The following is a 20,771-nucleotide window of genomic DNA, read 5'->3' as shown; positions in this document are numbered from 1 at the left end:
TGCTCATTGGCCTGGGAACTGAGGTGGAGGGGGGTCCTGAACTGTTGGCGCCCACAGGCTCCAGTTTCACAATAGAACCCAGAGCGGACTCCTCCGCCATCGATCCTGGGGGTGGGATTGTGATGGAGGCGGGGCCAGCTGGCGCGGCCGGGACGTCCGCCCCACCGACTCTCCTCTCATCCCCACAGCGAAATTCCGGGATTTCCTCGTGGCTTGCAGGGGTTGCTGCAATAAAGTTCAGCTGGTTGAGTCTGGCGCTGATCATACAGTCCGTCCGTGCCGCCCTCAAAAAAGCGGGCAAGAGCGCGGACGTGAAACTGGTTGAGAGGCGCCGAGTTAATGCGTTCCTCAATGGGTAGCTGTGGGAGTGGAAGGCCAGGTGCACTTCTGCTCCCTCCTCACAGTGAGGTGTTGGTTTTAAGTACCTTTGACATGAAGATAACCATAGCCAGCCTTAACATCAACGGCAGCAGAGGGGCTCACCGCAGATTTCACAATCTCTCAGTCCTTAGGGAAGAGAGATACGCGGTGAGCTTTCTGCAGGAAACCCACACCGTTCCGGGAGACGAAGCCACCTGGCTCCTGGAGTGGCAGGGTGGGGTCCACATGAGTCACCTCACCCCTATTTCTAGTGGGGTGGCTATCTTGTTGGCCCCGACTTTTCAGCCGGAGATCTTGGGGGTCAAGGAGCGAGTGCCGGGCCACTTGCTACACCTCGTCATTCGCCTGGGTAGCGTGCCGCTCCACTTTGTGAAGCCGAGATCGGGCGCCTTGAGAGGGAGGTGCTCGACTTGGAGTCCCACCTCGGTCATGCCGTCGCGGACTCGGCCCTGCGGCAGGCGTATAATGAGAAGAAGGGCGCGCTGAGGGACCTGCAGCTCATAGGGTCCCGAGGCGCATACGTGAGGTCGCGGATCCAGATCCTGGAAGATTTGGACCGCGCCTCACCCTTCTACTCAATGGAAAAATGGCGGGGGGTCCGTAAGCAGCCCGTTGAGCTGCTGGCCGATGACGGATTCTCCATCAGAGTGCGTCGTTCTCTCCGGATCCGTCCAGCGAGGATGCGCGCAGAGTTTTGTGGGAGGACCTGCCGCAGGTCAGCCCGGAGGGCGCCGAAGGATTGGAGGCTCCGCTCACGTTGGCGGAGCTGACTGGCGCTCTCCACCAGCTCTCGAGGGGCAAATCCCCACGGCTGGATGGGTTGACCGTGGAGTTCCTCAGGGCGTTCTGGGATGTCCTGGGGGACGATTACATGCGGGTTCTGGGGGAAAACCTGGCGACCGGGGAGATGCCCCTCTCATGGCGCAGGGCGGTCATCGTCCTGCTGCCAAAGAGGGGCGATCTCTGCCTGCTTAAAAACTGGCGTCCGGTCTCCCTCCTCAGCACGGATTATAAGATCTTTGCCCGGGCTATGTCTACCCGCCTGGGCTCCGTGCTGGCCCACATAATCCACCCCGACCAGTCCTACACGGTCCCGGGCCGGTCCATCCAGGACAACATCCACCTGGTCCGGGACCTGATCCATCTTTCCCAGAGGACTGGTCTGTCGGTCGCCTTTCTCTCCCTCGATCAGGAGAAGGCGTTCGACAGGGTGGATCACGATTACCTTTACGGGACTCTGCGCGCTTTCGGACTCGGGCCGCATTTTGTGGCCCGGGTCCGACTTTTATACGCCGCCGCAGAGTGTCGAGTCAAAGTTAACGGGTCCTTGACGGCGCCCCTTCGCTTTGGGAGAGGAGTGCGTCAGGGATGCCCCATGTCCGGCCAATTGTATACCATCTGCGTGGAGCCCTTCCTGTGCCTGCTTTGCAGGAGGTTGACGGGATTGGCTCTGCGCGAGCCGGCCATGCGGGTCGTCCTCTCGGCTTACGGCAACGACGTGCTCCTCGCAATCACAGATCCCGTTGACTTGCGGAGGATGCGCGACTGCCAGCAGACCTTTTCTGCTGCGTCCTCCACGAGGATCAATTGGGAGAAATGTTCCGGACTCCTGGTTGGTCAGTGGCGGGTGGACTCCCTGCCGGAGGAGATGACACCTTTTGCGTGGAGCACCACGCACCTCCTCTATCTGGGAGTTCACCTTCGCCCCGCTGAGGAAGCCTGGCCGGCAAACTGACAGGAGTTGGAGGCGAAAGTCACCGCTCGGCTGGGTCGCTGGACAGGACTGCTCCGAGTGCTTTCCTACAGGGGCCGAGCGCTGGTCATAAACCAACTGGTGGCCTCCATGCTGTGGTACCGGTTGGTCACTTTGGCCCCGCCCCCTGCCTTTGCCACCAAGATCCAGAAGAAACTCGTCGATTTCTTCTGGGGCAAGAGGAAACACTGGGTCTCTGCTGCGGTCCTGAATCTCCCGATTGAGGAGGGCGGTCAGTCGCTGGTGTGCGTCCGCACCCAGGCTGCGACTCTCCGCCTTCGGACCCTGCAGAGATACCTGTACGTCGAGCGTCCTCCCAGATGGTGTGCGCTGGCGACGTATTTTTTCCGCCAATCTCACTGCCTTCAAGACGACACGCAGCTCCCGGTGGAGTCCGATAGCCGCGCCTCTCTAAGGGAGTTGCCTGTCTTTTACAGGGATCTATTCCGAGTCTGGAACATGGTCGCCTCTAGTTAAGTCGCTCCTCCGCTGGTGGAGGAGAGCGCCTCAGCTGTCCGGGCAGCCGACTCCGGGGACGGACCGGCAGGCAGAGGAGTAGCCGAAGCCCCCGGGACGCCCCTCACTGCGGGTGGCGAGGGGGCTCGGGAGAGCGGAGCGCTCCCGGCCGAGCTGATCCCCGCTCGGCCGGAACTGGTCATCGGACCCAGGCCCCGAACCCCTCCTCGGGATCCGATCCCGCACAACCTGAGCCACCTCTCGGAAATGCCCTCCGTGCCATTCCAATCAGAGCGGAGGGGTTTCCTGTACGGGCTACTCCTGCACACACTCCACTTCCTCGCCCTCGTCAGCCGGCCGGACACGCTCTGGTGGTCCGCGTTGCTATCTGGCGGTGAGGGGAATTCCGAAGAAGGGTCACTGACCCGAAACGTTAACTTTCCACAGATGCTGCCAGACCTGCTGAGTGGTTCCAGCATTTCTTGTTTTTAATCCCCAATGGAGGTCTCTCAATGCGGGAGTCTTCCCCCTTTACACCAGGGACCTGGGGTGGAGGGTGTTGCACAGAGCAGTCCTGTGCAATAGGCTTTTAAGTAGGTTCACGGGCTCCCAGGCCGCCTGTACTTTCTGCGGCCTGGACGAGTCCGTGTTCCATGTTTATATGGAGTGTGCGAGTTTGCAGCCCCTATTTGAGTATTTGAAGGGGCTGCTCCTCAAATTCTGGCTGCACTTCAGTCCCACGCTCCTGATCCTTGGGCACCCGGTGCGGAGGGGCGTGGGCCGGGAGGAGGATCTCCTCGTCGGTCTGCTCCTGGACCTGGCCATGATGGCAATTCACAGGTCCAGGCTGCAGGACCGTCCTCCCTGATTGCCTGCCCCTCTTCCGCGGTTACTTTAGCGCCTGGGTGTCCCTGGAGAAGGAGCATGTGGTGTCCGCCGGTACGCTTGAGGCCTTCCGCGACCGGTGGGCACCGCAGGGACTGGAGTGCATCGTCGACACCGAGAATGGCATTTTAATTTGAGTTTTTTGTTTATTTATCTGTTTTTAATAAAGTTATTTTAAAATTATGTATATAAAGGGGGCCTGAGGAATAAAGGCCCCCTCATCATGAAAAATATTTTTTAAAAACAGGGGTTAGATACAGAGTAAAGCTCCCTCTAAGAAAAAGAAAAAAAAAATGGGGGGTTAGATACAGAGTCAAGCTCCTTCCACACTGTCTCCATCAAACACTCCCAGGACAGGTACAGAAAAAAAGAAAAAAAAAACGGGATTAGATACAGATTTTAAAAAACAGGAAAAGAAATGGGGTTCGATACACCAAGAATTCTCTTTGTTCATTGTCTTATCTACCTTTAATGACCTATATCTGCACAAGGTCCCGCTGCTCCTTTTAAAATATTACTGTTTAATTTAGATTTCCTTTCCCTTCTTGCAAACTTATTTCACCTTTCTATTTGCATTGAACTGCATCTGCTGCCTGCCTGATCCCCCACCCTGACAGCCCAGCTCCCCCACCCTGACAGCCCAGCTCTCCCACCCTGACAGCCCAGCTCCCCCACCCTGATAGCCCAGCTCTCCCACCCTGATAGCCTAGCTCCCCCACCCTGATGGCCCAGCTCCCCTACCCTGACAGCCCAGCTCCCCTACCCTGATAGCCCAGCTCCCCTACCCTGACAGCCCAGCTCCCCTACCCTGATAGCCCAGCTATCAGGAATGGAAGGTCCGAATATCTTGGCCCTTCTCCCTCGGCTCACCTTATCCTTCCCTATCAGCTGTAGTTAGGGGGGGTCGGGGGGCGTGGGGCGCATTCACCCCAGTTTAACAATTGGCTCCTCCTGGCCTTACCTTTCAGTAATGGTCTCCCTGAGGCCACTTGCGACACCTTTCATCACCGTGCTGGCTTTGGGAGTCAGGACCAGCTGAGACACGAAGAATGTCCCCTTACTGCGTCGATCAGTGATGGATGCCTGGACAAACTGGATCAGTTTCTCAGGGTCGGTGGTATTTGGGCAGGGAGATGGCATCATTTGACCTGGCCAAAGGAAGGTGACCTCCAGCGCCACGGGATTGTGGTAGAAGACGAGTATTTGGTAGCCCTTCTCCCAGAGATACTGCAGACTCACTTCCTGGGCAAAGATAACGGGAGACAGTCTATTCTGAAAACATTCCCTTAGCATTTGGATCAGCTTCTCGTGGTGAGACTTCTGCATCCCATAAAAGTGGTTAAAGTCCAGAATGATAGCCTCTCTGGGCTGCTCTGCTAGGAAGGCATTGATCTCCTCCAGACCTTCTCTCACCGTGGCACTGAAGAGTCCGTGGGCGAAGTACAGCTCATTGTCGGGGTCCCTGGGCTTGGTGGAGATCCGCAGGTCAAAATAACGAATGCCAGCCTGCAGTTGGCTCCTGAAGTTCATGCTCTGGGTTGCCAACCATCTCCTCATCAACTTCTTGGCTATGGCACCAAACACGGAGACAAAATTCTGCACCGTGTCCGTCTGCTCTGGTCCGACTGGCGACGACTCATCAATATAGAAACTGAACGAGTCATGCGATCCTGCATTTAAAAACAATTAATCATTTTGCACCTTTAATTAAAGTGATAGTCCAAACCTCAAATGAGCCCTGTTATAGAGAGACTTCCCCCAATAACATGGCATATTAACATAGTAAAACATCCCAAGGCACTTCACAGAGTGTTATAAAGCAACATATGACACCAAAATATTAGGATAGATGCCCAAAAGTTTGATCATAGAGGTAGATTTTAAGGAAGGGAGGTGGAGAGGTTTAGGGAGAGAATTCCAGAGCTTAGGGCCCAGGCAGCTGAAGGCACACGGCCCCCAATGGTCGAGCAATTAAATTAAAATATCTCGGAGGGTTGCAGGGCTGGAGGAGATTACAGAGACAGGGAGGAGTGAGGCCATGGACGGTTTTCAGTTGCTTAACTGGCAACCAATGTAGGTTAGCGAGGTGAGGGTCACCCAACAGTGACTCAATTATGGAAGGAGCTCCCCATACTGCACCTCATGACACAGGGCTGTGGTAAAGCAGCAGTTGCCTTATTGGATTAGAAATGTAGAGGACAAATATATCACAGAATATGAGTTCAAATTCAGTTTTAAAAAACTCTGGACGCAAGAGTCAGTAAAGGCGACGATGAAGATTAGAATCAGAAAATGGATACAACACAGAAGGAGGCCATTCAGCCCATTGTGTCTGTGCTGGCTCTTTGCAAGCCAACAGCTAATCCCACTCCGCCGTGTTTTCCCTGCAGTCTTGCAAATTTTTTCTCTTCAGGTGCTTAACCAATTCCCTTTTGAAAGCCCTGATTGAATGTGCTTCCACCACACTCTCGGGCAGTGCATTCCAGATCCTTACTACTCGCTGTGTGAGGTTTTTCCTCATGTTACTGAGGGTTCTTTTGTCAATCACCTTAAATCAGTGTCCTCTGGTCCTGGATGTGTTCAACAATGGGAACAGCTTCTCTCTATCTACTCTGTCCAGACCCCTCATGATTTTGAACACCTCTATCAAATCACCTCTCCAAGGAGAACAGTCCCAGCTTCTCCAATCTATCCACATCACTGAAGTTCCTCACCCCAGGAAGCATGCTCGTGAATCTTCTCTGCACCCTCTCTAATGCCTTCACATCCTTCCTAAGACATGGTGTCCAGAATTGGACAGAATACTCCAGTTGAGGCCAATCTAGTGTTTCATAAAGGTTTATCATAACCTTTTTATTTGCTATTGTACTCTATGCATATATTTATAAAACCCAGGATCCCATATGCCATCTTAAACAAAGAACAAAGAACAGTACAGCACAGGAACAGGCCATTCGGCCCTCCAAGCCTGCGCCGATCTTGATGCCTGCCTAAACTAAAACCTTCTGCACTTCCAGGGACCGTATCCCTCTATTCCCATCCTATTCATGTATTTGTCAAGATGCCTCTTAAACATCATTATCGCACCTGCTTCCACCATCTCCCCTGGCAGCAAGTTCCAGGCACTCACCACCCTCTGTGTAAAGAACGTGCCTTGCACATCCCCTCTAAACTTTGCCCCCCCGCAACTTAAACCTATGTCCCCTAGTAACTGACTCTTCCACCCTGGGAAAAAGCTTCTGACTATCCACTCTGTCCATGCCGCTCATAACTTTGTAAACCTCTATCATGTCACCCCTCCACCTCCGTCGTTCCAGTGAAAACAATCCGAGTTTATCCAACCTCTCCTCATAGCTAATGCCCTCCAGACCAGGCAACATCCTGGTAAACCTCTTCTGTACCCTCTCCAAAGCCTCCACGTCCTTCTGGTAGTGTGGCGACCAGAATTGCACGCAATATTCTAAGTGTGGCCTAACTAAAGTTCTGTACAGCTGCAGCATGACTTGCCAATTTTTATACTCTATGCCCCGACCGATGAAGGCAAGCATGCCGTATGCCTTCTTGACTACCTTATCTACCTGCGCTGCCACTTTCAGTGACCTGTGGACCTGTACGCCCAGATCTCTCTGCCTGTCAATACTCCTAAGGGTTCTGCCATTTACTGTATACCTCCCACCTGCAATAGACCTTCCAAAATGCATTACCTCACATTTCTCCGGATTAAACTCCATCTGCCATTTCTCCGCCCAAGTCTCCAACCGATCTATATCCTGCTGTATCCTCTGACAATCCTCATCATTATCCGCAACTCCACCAACCTTTGTGTCGTCCGCAAACTTACAAATCAGACCAGCTACATTTTCCTCCAAATGATTTATATGTACTACAAAGAGCAAAGGTCCCAGCACTGATCCCTGCGGAACACCACTAGTCACATCCCTCCATTCAGAAAAGCACCTTTCCACTGCTACCCTCTGTCTTCTATGACTGAGCCAGTTCTGTATCCATCTTGCCAGCTCCCCTCTGATCCCGTGTGACTTCACCTTTTGTACCAGTGAAGTGTGAGGAAGATAGTGTAGAACTTCAAAAGGACATAGTCAAGTTGGTGGAATGGGCAGACAGGTAGCAGATGAAGTTCAATGCAGAGAAATGTGAAGTGATTCATTTTGGAAGGAAGAACATGGAGAGACAATATAGAATAAAGTGTACAATTCTAAAGTGGATGCAGGAGCAGAGGGAGCTGGGTGTATATGTGTATTAGTCATTGAAGGTGGCAAGAAAGGTTGAGAGAGTGGTTAATAAAACATACAGTATCCTGGGCTTTATTAATAGGGACATAGAATAGAAGAGCAAGGAAGTTATGTTGAACTTGTATAAGACACTAACTCGGTCCCAGCTGGAGTATTGCATCTTAGGAAAGATATGAGGGCATTGGAGAGAGAACAGAAAAGATTCACGAGAATGGTTCCAGGGATGAGGAATTTCAGTTATGAAGATAGATTGGAGAAGTTAGAACTGTTTTCCTTGGAGAAGAGAAGGCTGAGAGGTGATTTGATAGAGGTATTCAAAATCATGAGGGGTCTGGACAGAGTAGATAGAGAGAAACTGTTCCCACTCGTGAAAGGATCGGGAACGAGAGGGCACAGATTTAAAGTGATTGGTAAGAGAAGCAAAAGTGACATGAGGAAAAACTTTTTCACACAGCGAGTGGTTAAGGTCTGGAATGTGCTGCCTGAGAACGTGGTGGAGGCAGGTTCAATTGAAGCATTCAAAAGGGAATTAGACAGTTATATGAAAAGGAAGAATGTGTTACGGGGAGAAGGTGGGGGAGTGGCACTTTGTGAATTGCTCTTTCGGAGAGCTGGTGCAGACCCGATGGGCCGAATGACCTCCTTCTGCACTGTAACAATTCTGTGATTGAAGTGCTCTAACCCAAAGGTTAGGCGGCTAAAGTGTGATGTATAAAGACACCAACAGCATGGGTTCAATCCCTGTGCCAACTGTGGTATTTCATGGAGGCCTGTCTCCTCGTCTTAGCCCACACTCGAGAGGTGGTGACCCTCATGTCTCTCTCTAATGGGGACAGATGCCTATGGTCCTTTTGGACTATGACTACAGTATAACCCACAAGGCTACAGACCAAGAGCTGGAAGGTGGAAGAAGGCTGGAGAGTCTGGCACGGCCATGATGGGCTGAGCGACCTCATTCTGTGTGTAAATATTCTATGTTCTAACCATTTTCCTTTGTGCTGGGTATGACTGCAGCCAGCGGAGGGTTTTCCCCCTGCTTCCCATTGACTCCACTTTTGCTAGGGCTCCATGATGCCATACTCAGTCAAATGCTGCCTTGATGTCAAGGGCAGTCACTCTCACCTCACCTCTTGAGTTCAGCTCTTTTGTCCATGTTTGAACCAATTTTGAGGTCAAGAGCTGAGTGGCCCTGGCGGAACCCAAACTGAGCGTCAGTGAGCAGGTATAAAAACAGAAAATGCTGGAAATATTCAGCAGGTCTGGCAGCATCTGTGGAGAGAGAAGCAGAGTTAACGTTTCGGGTTCTAATGAAAGGTCACAACCTGAAATGTTAACTCTGCTTCTCTCTCCACAGATGCTGCCAGACCTGCTGAGTGTTTCTGGCACTTTTTCTTTTTATTTCAGATTTCCAGCATCTGCAGTATTTTGCTTTTATATCAGTGAGCAGATTATTGGGAAGAGCTGCTTGATAGCACTGTCGATGACACTTTCCATCACTTTGCTGATGTTCGGGAGCAGACTGCTGCGGTGATAGTTGGCTGGATTAGATTTATCCTGATTTTAGAAAAATGCAATAAGATGTAAGGAATGCAGCAAATTGAATGGAACTGTGACAAACACTGAATAAATTAGACATCTTTACTCCAGATCTTTGCAAGATAATGGCTTCACCTCAGCAGCACCAGAAAGAACCGAATGATACTCAAGCTCTCTGCACACCTATCCCCTGGGAGTCTAACTGTCCCTATGTGATTGATCGAGGTTGAAAAGGCAGTTAGCACACAGCTACACTGCTCATCCCCCCTGTGGAGAACATTCAGTGTCTGATAATAATGAAGCTTCAGAGACTCTTTAACATTCTCTTCACCATTTGGGATTAATATGCATCGAACCCCTCTACTATCAATTCAATTTCATGTCCAATTCATTTAAATGTTAATGTTATGTGGGTGGTAATGAGTCTGCTGATGGATACAGGAAGCAACTGAGATGTCAACCTGTCAGTTTACAGCTTGTCACTCAACTGATAATAGCACAGAGGAAGAATAACCAGGTATCACGCATGTTGCATAGTAAAGCTCCCTCTACACTGTCCCATCAAACACTCCCAGGACAGGTACAGCACAGGGTTAGATACAGAGTAATGCTCCCTCTACACTGTCCCATCAAACACTCCCAGGACAGGTACAGCACGGGGTTAGATACAGAGTAAAGCTCCCTCTACACTGTCCCATCAAACACTCCCAGGACAGGTACAGCACGGGGTTAGATACAGAGTAAAGCTCCCTCCACACTGTCCCCATCAAACACTCAAGACAGGTACAGCACGGGGTTAGATACAGAGTAAAGCTCCCTCTACACTGTCCCATCAAACACTCCCAGGACAGGTACAGCACTGGGATTGGCTGCTCTCTGATTTGGGAGCCTGAGTGTTGAGAGCCTCAACGAGGTGCAGCTGAGAGTGCTGGTGGCAGTTGGTGGTTGCAGAGGTGGAGAGAGGAGCTGCACTGAGCAAGGGAGAGCAGCTACCAACAAGCAGAGGAAAACTCCAACAACAGTCTCCATTAAAGAGAAGAAAGAGACATTTGTTGGAAACAAGGCTTTGTCTGGAGGTGGGTGCTGAACACCAGTAATTTACTTTGGACTGTTGGGGGAGGAACAAGTGGCTGGAACAACAAGGGGTGGGGCTGCCAATTCAACAGGAATCTGTGCTGCTGCAAAAGCACACAGGGAAGCTCCCTCCCCACCCCAATTGCCAAGCCTGGGTCAGCTGAAGCTGCCCAGCTAAACAGACAGAAGGGGATAGATAGTGCCTGGGCAGCTTCAGCTGACCCAGGTGAAGACGACTCCCCCCCTCCCCCCCAACCAGAAGACCGGAAGACCAACTTCAAAGACTGTTTTAAGTGTACTGTGAGCACCACCTCCAGAAAGCAAGTCATCCCTTCCAGCCTGCCTTTGCCTCTCCTCTATTACCTCAGCCTCTCCACTAACCTGTTGTTTGTTTGTTTGTCTTTTCAAATTTTTCTGTGAATCTGTTATTTAGTGTGCAAGTCCACAATTTGGGGTGGGTTTAGCTCTTGGACCCATGGCAAGCCCTTCATCACCGGTGGCGGGGCCCTCTACTACCTACGCAGCTGCAGCTTCTGTGGCTGCCCACGTGGCCCCGTCACCCTTTAAATTATTGACATGCAGCCATGGGGTGAAGAGCTATCCCCACCCCAACATGTCTATTGAGGCCTGCGTTAAGGCAATGGCCGTGGTTGTCGGCCCCTCGGCCATTGTTGCGGCCTCAAAGATGTATGGGAAGGCTGTGTTCTTTTTGAAGACCGAGCGGGCGGTGTCCCTGGCCCTGAGTAAAGGGCTCACTGTGGGGGGGACCTTCCTGCCAGTGGACCCTCTGGGGGCCACTGCGCATCGGATAATGTTGTCCAACGTCCCACCCTTCATTCCCAGTGAGCTCCTCCTCCCCCACCTGCACCATCTGGGGGAGGTGAGGTCGGGGATCACCCCAGTCCGGCTTGGTCTTCGGGAGCACAGCCTCCAACATGTCTACTCCTTCCGCCGCCAGTTATTTATGCAGCTGGCGCGGGAGGAGGACACGGAGGGCCAATTTAATGTGAAGTTCCAGGGGACGGCCTACCGCGTCTTTTGGACCTCGGACGGGGCGCGGTGCCACGTCTGCAAGGGGGTGGGGCATGTTCGGAAGAACTGCCCCAACCTCCCGGCCGCCAGCTCCACCTCGGCGGCCCAGAGTGGTTCCACAGCACCTCCTCCCACTCCCCCCGCACATCCAACAGACACCGCTCAGTCGGTTCCGGAGGCTGTGGTTTTCACAGCCTCTGGCGGGGAGGGGAGCGTCCGTCCGAGCGGAAGGAAGACGCGGGGAAAAAAGAAACATCGTGAGGCGCGTCCCCTGGACACTTTGACTCAACCCGAGCCTGAGCTCAGCCCAAAGCCCATTCCCATGGAATCCACCTGTCCCAGGGCTGGGCTCAGGCCCAGGGTGACGAAAAAAGGAAAAAAGGGTGCGGAGGCGGAGGCCTCTGATGACATGGAGGTCTCTGAGTCTCCGCGCCCAAGTGCGAAAAAGAGGAGAAGGCACCCCTCCACAGAAATAACACAGGGCCCTGAGGTGCAGGGCCCATCTGTTGGAGGGGAGCTGCCTCCTGTTTCTGGTCCTCAGGTGCCCCCTACCGCCACCACCAAGGCTGCAAAGTCCGGGCAGGTGCTCCCTATTCCTCAGGATGGAGGGGAGGGGATGGCCCCGGTACGTGAGGCCCCTCCTGAAGGAGTAAGTGGGGCCCTGCTTGTGGTGGGGGAGCCTGGGGAAACCGCCCATTCCGCCACTGCTACTGGGTCGGGTGTCCTGAATGAAGGGGAGGGCGAGGCCCCAGAGGGTCGGGCCTCCCAGCCGGAGTCCACCACCAACCAGGAGACCCCCGACCCAGTTATAACTGAGAATGCTGCCCCATCTGCTGGGCCTGTGGGTGCTGGCGGAGCGGGAGATGGCCTCCTCTCGCCGCCTCCAGTCTCGGCTCCGGCTGGTTTCCCGGAGTCCGGAACTTCTGTCTCCCCTGGACCAGTCATTGGCCTGGGGATGGAGGTGGAGGGGGGTCCTGAACCGCTGGTGCCTACAGGCTCCAAATTCACAATAGAACCCAGAGAGGACTCCTCCGCCATCGATCCTGGGGGTGGGATCATGACGGAGGCGGGACCAGCTGGCGCGGCCGGGACGTCCGCCCCACAGTGTGTGGTGGATGTGTCGGCCGCTGGCGGTGACGACCCGGAGGAGGATGGGGATTCGGTGCGGGGCACGGAGGATGATCTTGATTCCATCGCCAGTGAGGTGGTGGAGTCCCTCGTGCCTCCCACCGAATCTCCTCTCATCCCCACGGCGGAACTCCGGGATTTCCTCGCGGCTTGCAGAGGTTGCCGCAATAAAGTTCAGCTGGCCCTCGACCGTTGGTCGAATCTGGCGCTGATCATCCAGTCCGTCCGTGCCGCCCTTAAGATAGCGGGCAAGCGCGCGGACGTGAAACTGGTTGAGAGGCGCCGTTTTAATGTGTTCCTCAATGGGTTGCTGGGGGAGTGGAGGGCCAGGTGCACTTCCACTCCCTCCTCACAGTGAGGTATTGGTGACGGGTTTTACGTACCTTTGACATGAAGATAACCATAGCCAGCCTCAACATCAACGGCAGCAGAGGGGCTCACCGCAGATTTCACAATCTCTCAGTCCTTAGGGATGGGAGATACGCGGTGAGCTTTCTGCAGGAAACCCACACCGTTCCGGGAGACGAAGCCACCTGGCTCCTGGAGTGGCAGGGTGGGGTCTACATGAGTCACCTCACCCCTATTTCTAGTGGGGTGGCTATCTTGTTGGCCCCGATTTTTCAGCCGGAGATCTTGGGGGTCAAGGAGCTAGTGCCGGGCCGCTTGCTCCACCTCGCCGTTCGCATGGGTAGCGTGCCGCTCCACTTTGTGAACGTGTACGCGCCCAGGCCCGGCGCTTTGCAAGCGCGCTTCTTTGAAGAAGTGTCCGCTCTCTTGAGCTCCATCGATAGCGGCGAGTGCATCATCCTCGGGGGGGATTTTAACTGCACCCTCGAGGTGGGGGATCGCTCCGGTCCCCAGCGCGGCCAAGCGTCGGTGGAGAAGTTGAGGGGACTGATCAGCTCCCTTAACTTGGTGGACGTCTGGCGGAATCTCCATCCCGACTCCAGCGCCTTCACGTGGAGGTCTGGAGGAGGGGGGTCGCGAATCGACCGCCTCTACATTTCGCAGGCGTACGTCTCCCGCGTCTCGGCGGCCTCCATGCGGCTGGTGCCGTGCTCGGACCACCGCCTGGTGTGGGCGGAGTTCACTCCGCTCCGCACGCGGGCGGGGTCCGCGTACTGGCACTTTAACAACCGGCTGCTGGAGGACGTGCGATTTCGGGACTCGTTCTGTCGATTCTGGGCCGACTGGAGAAGGAAGCAGGGGGGCTTCCCCTCCTTGAGGCTATGGTGGGATGTGGGCAAGACTCACATCCGCGTCTTCTGTCAGGAGTACGCGAAGGGGTCGACCAAGAGGCGGGAAGCCGAGGTCGGGCGCCTTGAGAGGGAGGTGCTCGACTTGGAATCCCGCCTCGGTCATGCCGTCGCGGACCCGGCCCTGTGGCAGGCGTACAAAGAGAAGAAGGGCGCGCTGAGGAACCTGCAGCTCATAGGGTCCCGAGGCGCGTACGTGAGGTCGCGGATCCAGATCCTGGAAGATTTGGACCGCGCCTCACCCTTCTTCTACTCGCTGGAAAAATGGCGGGGGGTCCGTAAGCAGCTCGTCGAGCTGCTGGCCGACGACGGATCCTCCATCACGGATCCGGAGGGAATGGGCCTCCTGGTCCGGACTTATTACAGTGCGTTGTTCTCTCCGGATCCGTCCAGCGAGGATGCGCGCAGAGTTTTGTGGGAGGACCTGCCGCAGGTCAGCCCGGAGGGCGCCGAAGGATTGGAGGCTCCGCTCACGTTGGCGGAGCTGACTGGCGCCCTCCACCAGCTCTCGAGGGGCAAATCCCCAGGGCTGGATGGGTTGACCGTGGAGTTCCTCAGGGCGTTCTGGGACGTCCTGGGGGACGATTACGCGCGGGTCCTGGGGGAAAGCCTGGCGACCGGGGAGATGCCCCTCTCGTGGCGCAGGGCGGTCATCGTCCTGCTGCCGAAGAGGGGCGATCTCCGCCTGCTTAAAAACTGGCGTCCGGTCTCCCTCCTCAGCACGGATTATAAGATCTTTGCCCGGGCTATGTCTACCCGCCTGGGCTCCGTGCTGGCCCACATGATCCACCCCGACCAGTCCTACACGGTCCCGGGCCGGTCCATCCAGGACAACATCCACCTGGTCCGGGACCTGATCCATCTTTCCCAGAGGACTGGTCAGTCGGTCGCCTTTCTCTCCCTCGATCAGGAGAAGGCGTTCGACAGGGTGGATCGCGATTACCTTTTCGGGACTCTGCGCGCTTTCGGACTCGGGCCGCATTTTGTGGCCCGGGTCCGACTTTTATACGCCGCCGCAGAGTGTCTAGTCAAAGTTAACGGGTCCTTGACGGCGCCCCTTCGATTTGGGAGAGGAGTGCGTCAGGGGTGCCCCATGTCCGGCCAATTGTATACCATCTGCGTGGAGCCCTTCCTGTGCCTGCTTCGCAGGAGGTTGACGGGATTGGCTCTGCGCGAGCCGGCCATGCGGGTCGTCCTCTCGGCTTACGCCGACGACGTGCTCCTCGCAATCACAGATCCCGTTGACTTGCGGAGGATGCGCGACTGCCAGCAGACCTTTTCTGCCGCGTCCTCCGCGAGGATCAATTGGGAGAAATGTTCCGGACTCCTGGTTGGTCAGTGGCGGGTGGACTCCCTGCCGGAGGAGATGACACCTTTTGCGTGGAGCACCACGCACCTCCTCTATCTGGGAGTCCACCTTAGCCCCGCTGAGGAAGCCTGGCCGGCAAACTGGCAGGAGTTGGAGGCGAAAGTCACCGCTCGGCTGGGGCGCTGGACAGGACTGCTCCGAGTGCTTTCCTACAGGGGCCGAGCGTTGGTCATAAACCAACTGGTGGCCTCCATGCTGTGGTACCGGTTGGTCACTTTGGCCCCGCCCCCTGTATTTGCCACCAAGATCCAGAAGAAACTCATCGATTTCTTCTGGGGCAAGAGGAAACACTGGGTCTCTGCCGCGGTCCTGAGTCTCCCGATCGAGGAGGGCGGTCAGTCGCTGGTGTGCGTCCGCACCCAGGCTGCGACTCTCCGCCTTCGGACCCTGCAGAGATACCTGTACGTCGAGCGTCCTCCCAGATGGTGTGCGCTGGCGACGTATTTTTTCCGCCAGTGTCACTGCCTTCAAGACGACACGCAGCTCCCGGTGGAGTCCGTTAGCCGCGCCTCTCTGAGGGAGTTGCCTGTCTTTTACCGGGATCTTTTCCGAGTCTGGAACATGGTCGCCTCCAGTCAGGGCGCTCCCCCGCCGGCGGAGGAGAGCGCCTCGGCTGTCCGGGCGGCCGACTCCGGGGACGGTCCGGCGGGCGGAGGAGTAGCCGAAACCCCCGGGACGCCCCTCACTGCGGGTGGCGAGGGGGCTCGGGAGTGCGGAGCGATCCCGGCCGAGCTGACCCCCGCTGGGCCGGAACTGCTCATCGGACCCAGGCCCCGAAACCCTCCTCGGGAGCCAGTCCCGCACAACCCGAGCCGCCTCTCGGGAATGCCCTCCGTGCCATTCCAATCGGCGCGGAGGGGTTTCCTGTACGGGCTGCTCCTGCACACTTTCCACTTCCTCGCCCTCGTCAGCCGGCCGGACACGCCCTGGCGGTCCGCGTTGCCAACTGGCAGCGAGGGGAAACCCCGATGGAGGTCTTTCTACGCGGGAGTCTTCCCCCTTTACATCGGGGACCTGGGGTGGAGGGTGCTGCACAGAGCAGTCCCGTGCAATAGGCTTTTAAGTAGGTTCACGGACTCCCAGGCCAGCTGTACTTTCTGCGGCCTGGACGAGTCCGTGTTCCACATTTATACGGAGTGTGCGAGGTTGCAGCCCCTATTTGAGTATCTGAAGGGGCTGCTCCTCAAATTCTGGCTGCACTTCAGTCCCACGCTCCTGATCTTTGGGCACCCGGTGCGGAGGGGCTTGGGCCGGGAGGAGGATCTCCTCGTCGGTCTGCTCCTGGGCCTGGCCAAGGTGGCAATTCACAGGTCCAGGTTGCGGGCCGTCGGGGGTTCCGTCCTCCCCGATTGCCTGCCCCTCTTCCACGGTTACGTTCGCGCCCGGGTGTCCCTGGAAAAGGAGCATGCGGTGTCAGCCGGTACGCTTGAGGCCTTCCGCGACCGGTGGGCACCGCAGGGACTGGAGTGCATCGTCGACGCCGAGAATGGCATTTTAATTTGAGTTTTTTGTTTATTTATCTGTTTTAATAAAGTTATTTTAAAACTGTAAATATGTACATAAAGGGGGCCTGAGGGATAAAGGCCCCCTCGATGTGAAAAATATAAAAGGGGCCTGGGGTATAAAGGTCACCTTGTAAAAAAAAAAAAACGAGGTTAGATACAGAGTAAAATTCCCTCTAAAAAAAACCCAAAAAAAACAAAACGGGTTAGATACAGAGTAAGGCTCCCAGAAAAAAAAACGGGGTTAGATACAGAGTAAAGCTCCCTCGACACTGTCCCATCAAACACTCCCAGGACAGATACAGCACTGGGATTGGCTGCTCTCTGATTTGGGAGCCTGAGTGTTGAGAGCCTCAACGAGGTGCAGCTGAGAGTGCTGGTGGCAGTTGGTGGTTGCAGAGGTGGAGAGAGGAGCTGCACTGAGCAAGGGAGAGCAGCTACCAACAAGCAGAGGAAAACTCCAACAACAGTCTCCATTAAAGAGAAGAAAGAGACATTTGTTGGAAACAAGGCTTTGTCTGGAGGTGGGTGCTGAACACCAGTAATTTACTTTGGACTGTTGGGGGAGGAACAAGTGGCTGGAACAACAAGGGGTGGGGCTGCCAATTCAACAGGAATCTGTGCTGCTGCAAAAGCACACAGGGAAGCTCCCTCCCCACCCCAATTGCCAAGCCTGGGTCAGCTGAAGCTGCCCAGCTAAACAGACAGAAGGGGATAGATAGTGCCTGGGCAGCTTCAGCTGACCCAGGTGAAGACGACTCCCCCCCTCCCCCCCAACCAGAAGACCGGAAGACCAACTTCAAAGACTGTTTGTTTTAAGTGTACTGTGAGCACCACCTCCAGAAAGCAAGTCATCCCTTCCAGCCTGTCTTTACCTCTCCTCTCTTACCTCAGCCTCTCCACTAACCTGTTGTTTGTTTGTTTGTCTTTTCAAATTTTTCTGTGAATCTGTTATTTATTGTGCAAGTCCACAATTTGGGGTGGGTTTAGCTCTTGGACCCATGGCAAGCCCTTCATCACCGGTGGCGGGGCCCTCTACTACCTACGCAGCTGCAGCTTCTGTGGCTGCCCACGTGGCCCCGTCACCCTTTAAATTATTGACATGCAGCCATGGGGTGAAGAGCTATCCCCACCCCAACATGTCTATTGAGGCCTGCGTTAAGGCAATGGCCGTGGTTGTCGGCCCCTCGGCCATTGTCGCGGCCTCAAAGATGTATGGGAAGGCTGTGTTCTTTTTGAAGACCGAGCGGGCGGTGTCCCTGGCCCTGAGTAAAGGGCTCACTGTGGGGGGGACCTTCCTGCCAGTGGACCCTCTGGGGGCCACTGCGCATCGGATAATGTTGTCCAACGTCCCACCCTTCATTCCCAGTGAGCTCCTCCTCCCCCACCTGCACCATCTGGGGGAGGTGAGGTCGGGGATCACCCCAGTCCGGCTTGGTCTTCGGGAGCACAGCCTCCAACATGTCTACTCCTTCCGCCGCCAGTTATTTATGCAGCTGGCGCGGGAGGAGGACACGGAGGGCCAATTTTATGTGGAGTTCCAGGGGACGGCCTACCGCGTCTTCTGGACCTCGGATGGGGCGCGGTGCCACGTCTGCAAGGGGGTGGGGCATGTTCGTAAGAACTGCCCCAACCTCCCGGCCGCCAGCTCCACCTCGGCGGCCCAGAGTGGTTCCACAGCACCTCCTCCCACTCCCCCCGCACATCCAACAGACACCGCTCAGTCGGTTCCGGAGGCTGTGGTTTTCACAGCCTCTGGCGGGGAGGGGAGCGTCCGTCCGAGCGGAAGGAAGACGCGGGGAGAAAAGAAACATCGTGAGGCGCGTCCCCTGGACACTTTGACTCAACCCGAGCCTGAGCTCAGCCCAAAGCCCTTTCCCATGGAATCCACCTGTCCCAGGGCTGGGCTCAGGCCCAGGGTGACTAAAAAGGGAAAAAAGGGTGCGGAGGCGGAGGCCTCTGATGACATGGAGGTCTCTGAGTCTCCACGCCCGTGCGAAAAAGAGGAGAAGGCACCCCTCTACAGAAATAACACAGGGCCCTGAGGTGCAGGGCCCATCTGTTGGAGGGGAGCTGCCTCCTGTTTCTGGTCCTCAGGTTCCCCCTACCGCCACCACCAAGGCTGCAAAGTCCGGGCAGGAGCACTCTATTCCTCAGGATGGAGGGGAGGGGATGGCCCCGGTACTTGAGGCCCCTCCTGAAGGAGTAAGTGGGGCCCTGCTTGTGGTGGGGGAGCCTGGGGAAACCGCCCATTGCGCCACTGCTACTGGGTCGGGTGCCCTGAATGAAGGGGAGGGCGAGGCCCCAGAGGCTCCCAGCCGGAGTCCACCACCAACCAGGAGACACCCGACCCAGTTATAACTGAGAATGCTGCCCCATCTGCTGGGCCTGTGGGTGCTGGCGGAGCGGGAGATGGCCTCCTCTCGCCGCCTCCAGTCTCGGCTCCGGCTGGTTTCCCGGAGTCCGGAACTTCTGTCTCCCCTGGACCACTCATTGGTCTGGGGATGGAGGTGGAGGGGGGTCCTGAACCGCTGGTGCCTACAGGCTCCAGTTTCACAATAGAACCCAGAGAGGACTCCTCCGCCATCGATCCTGGGGGTGGGATCGTGACGGAGGCGGGACCAGCTGGCGCGGCCGGGACGTCCGCCCCACAGTGTGTGGTGGATGTGTCGACCGCTGGCGGTGATGACCCGGAGGAGGATGGGGATTCGGTGCGGGGCACGGAGGATGATCTTGATTCCATCGCCAGTGAGGTGGTGGAGTCCCTCGTGCCTCCCACCGAATCTCCTCTCATCCCCACGGCGGAACTCCGGGATTTCCTCGCGGCTTGCAGGGGTTGCCGCAATAAAGTTCAGCTGGCCCTCGACCGTTGGTCGAATCTGGCGCTGATCATACAGTCCGTCCGTGCCGCCCTTAAGACAGCGGGCAAGCGCGCGGACGTGAAACTGGTTGAGAGGCACCGTTTTAATGTGTTCCTCAATGGGTTGCTGGGGGAGTGGAGGGCCAGGTGCACTTCCACTCCCTCCTCACAGTGAGGTGTTTGTGACGGGTTTTTAATTACCTTTGACATGAAGATAACCATAGCCAGCCTCAACATCAACGGCAGCAGAGGGGCTCACCGCAGATTTCACAATCTCTCAGTCCTCAGGGAAGGGAGATACGCGGTGAGCTTTCTGCAGGAAACCCACACCGTTCTGGGAGACGAAGCCACCTGGCTCCTGGAGTGGCAGGGTGGGGTCTACATGAGTCACCTCACCCCTATTTCTAGTGGGGTGGCTATCTTGTTGGCCCCGACTTTTCAGCCGGAGATCTTGGGGGTCAAGGAGCTAGTGCCGGGCCGCTTGCTCCACCTCGCCGTTCGCCTGGGTAGCGTGCCGCTCCACTTTGTGAACGTGTACGCGCCCAGGCCCGGCGCGTTGCAAGCGCGCTTCTTTGAAGAAGTGTCCGCTCTCTTGAGCTCCATCGATAGCGGCGAGTGCATCATCCTCGGGGGGGATTTTAACTGCACCCTCGAGGTGGGGGATCGCTCCGGTCCCCAGCGCGGCCAAGCGTCGGTGGAGAAGTTGAGGGGACTGATCAGCTCCCTTAACTTGGTGGACGTCTGGCGGAATCTCCATCCCGACTCCAGCGCCTTCACGTGGAGGTCTGGAGGAGGGGGGTCGCGAATCGACCGCCTCTACATTTCGCAGGCGTACGTCTCCCGTTTTTCGGCGGCCTCCATGCGGCTGGTGCCGTGCTCGGACCACCACCTGGTGTGGGCGGAGTTCACTCCGCTCCGCACGCGGGCGGGGTCCGCGTACTGGCACTTCAACAACCGGCTGCTGGAGGACGTGCGATTTCGGGACTCGTTCTGTCGATTCTGGGCCGACTGGAGAAGGAAGCAGGGGGGCTTCCCCTCCTTGAGGCTATGGTGGGATGTGGGAAAGACTCACATCCGCGTCTTCTGTCAGGAGTACGCGAAGGGGTCGACCAAGAGGCGGGAAGCCGAGATCGGGCGCCTTGAGAGGGAGGTGCTCGACTTGGAGTCCCGCCTCGGTCATGCCGTCGTGGACCCGGCCCTGTGGCAGGCGTACAAAGAGAAGAAGGGCGCGCTGAGGGACCTGCAGCTCATAGGGTCCCGAGGCGCATACGTGAGGTCGCGGATCCAGA

At 56.1% G+C, this 20,771-nt stretch overlaps 1 protein-coding gene across 1 annotated transcript in view; it reads right to left on the bottom strand.

Moving 5' to 3' along the window:
- plcxd3 (phosphatidylinositol-specific phospholipase C, X domain containing 3) overlaps nucleotides 1-20,771 on the bottom strand; it is a 62,498-nt gene that overhangs the window by 29,599 nt on the left and 12,128 nt on the right. The window contains exon 2 of the mRNA XM_068029114.1: nucleotides 4,437-5,145. Coding sequence (XP_067885215.1) covers nucleotides 4,437-5,032 — 596 coding nt within the window. The 5' untranslated portion in view covers nucleotides 5,033-5,145. The remainder of the gene's footprint in view (nucleotides 1-4,436; nucleotides 5,146-20,771) is intronic.

The sequence above is a fragment of the Heterodontus francisci genome, chromosome 4 (genome assembly GCF_036365525.1).
Source record: "Heterodontus francisci isolate sHetFra1 chromosome 4, sHetFra1.hap1, whole genome shotgun sequence".
Classification (NCBI taxonomy): Eukaryota; Metazoa; Chordata; class Chondrichthyes; order Heterodontiformes; family Heterodontidae; genus Heterodontus; species Heterodontus francisci.
Note: the sequence above shows the minus strand (reverse complement) of the source record. Positions and strands in the feature narration are given on the sequence as shown.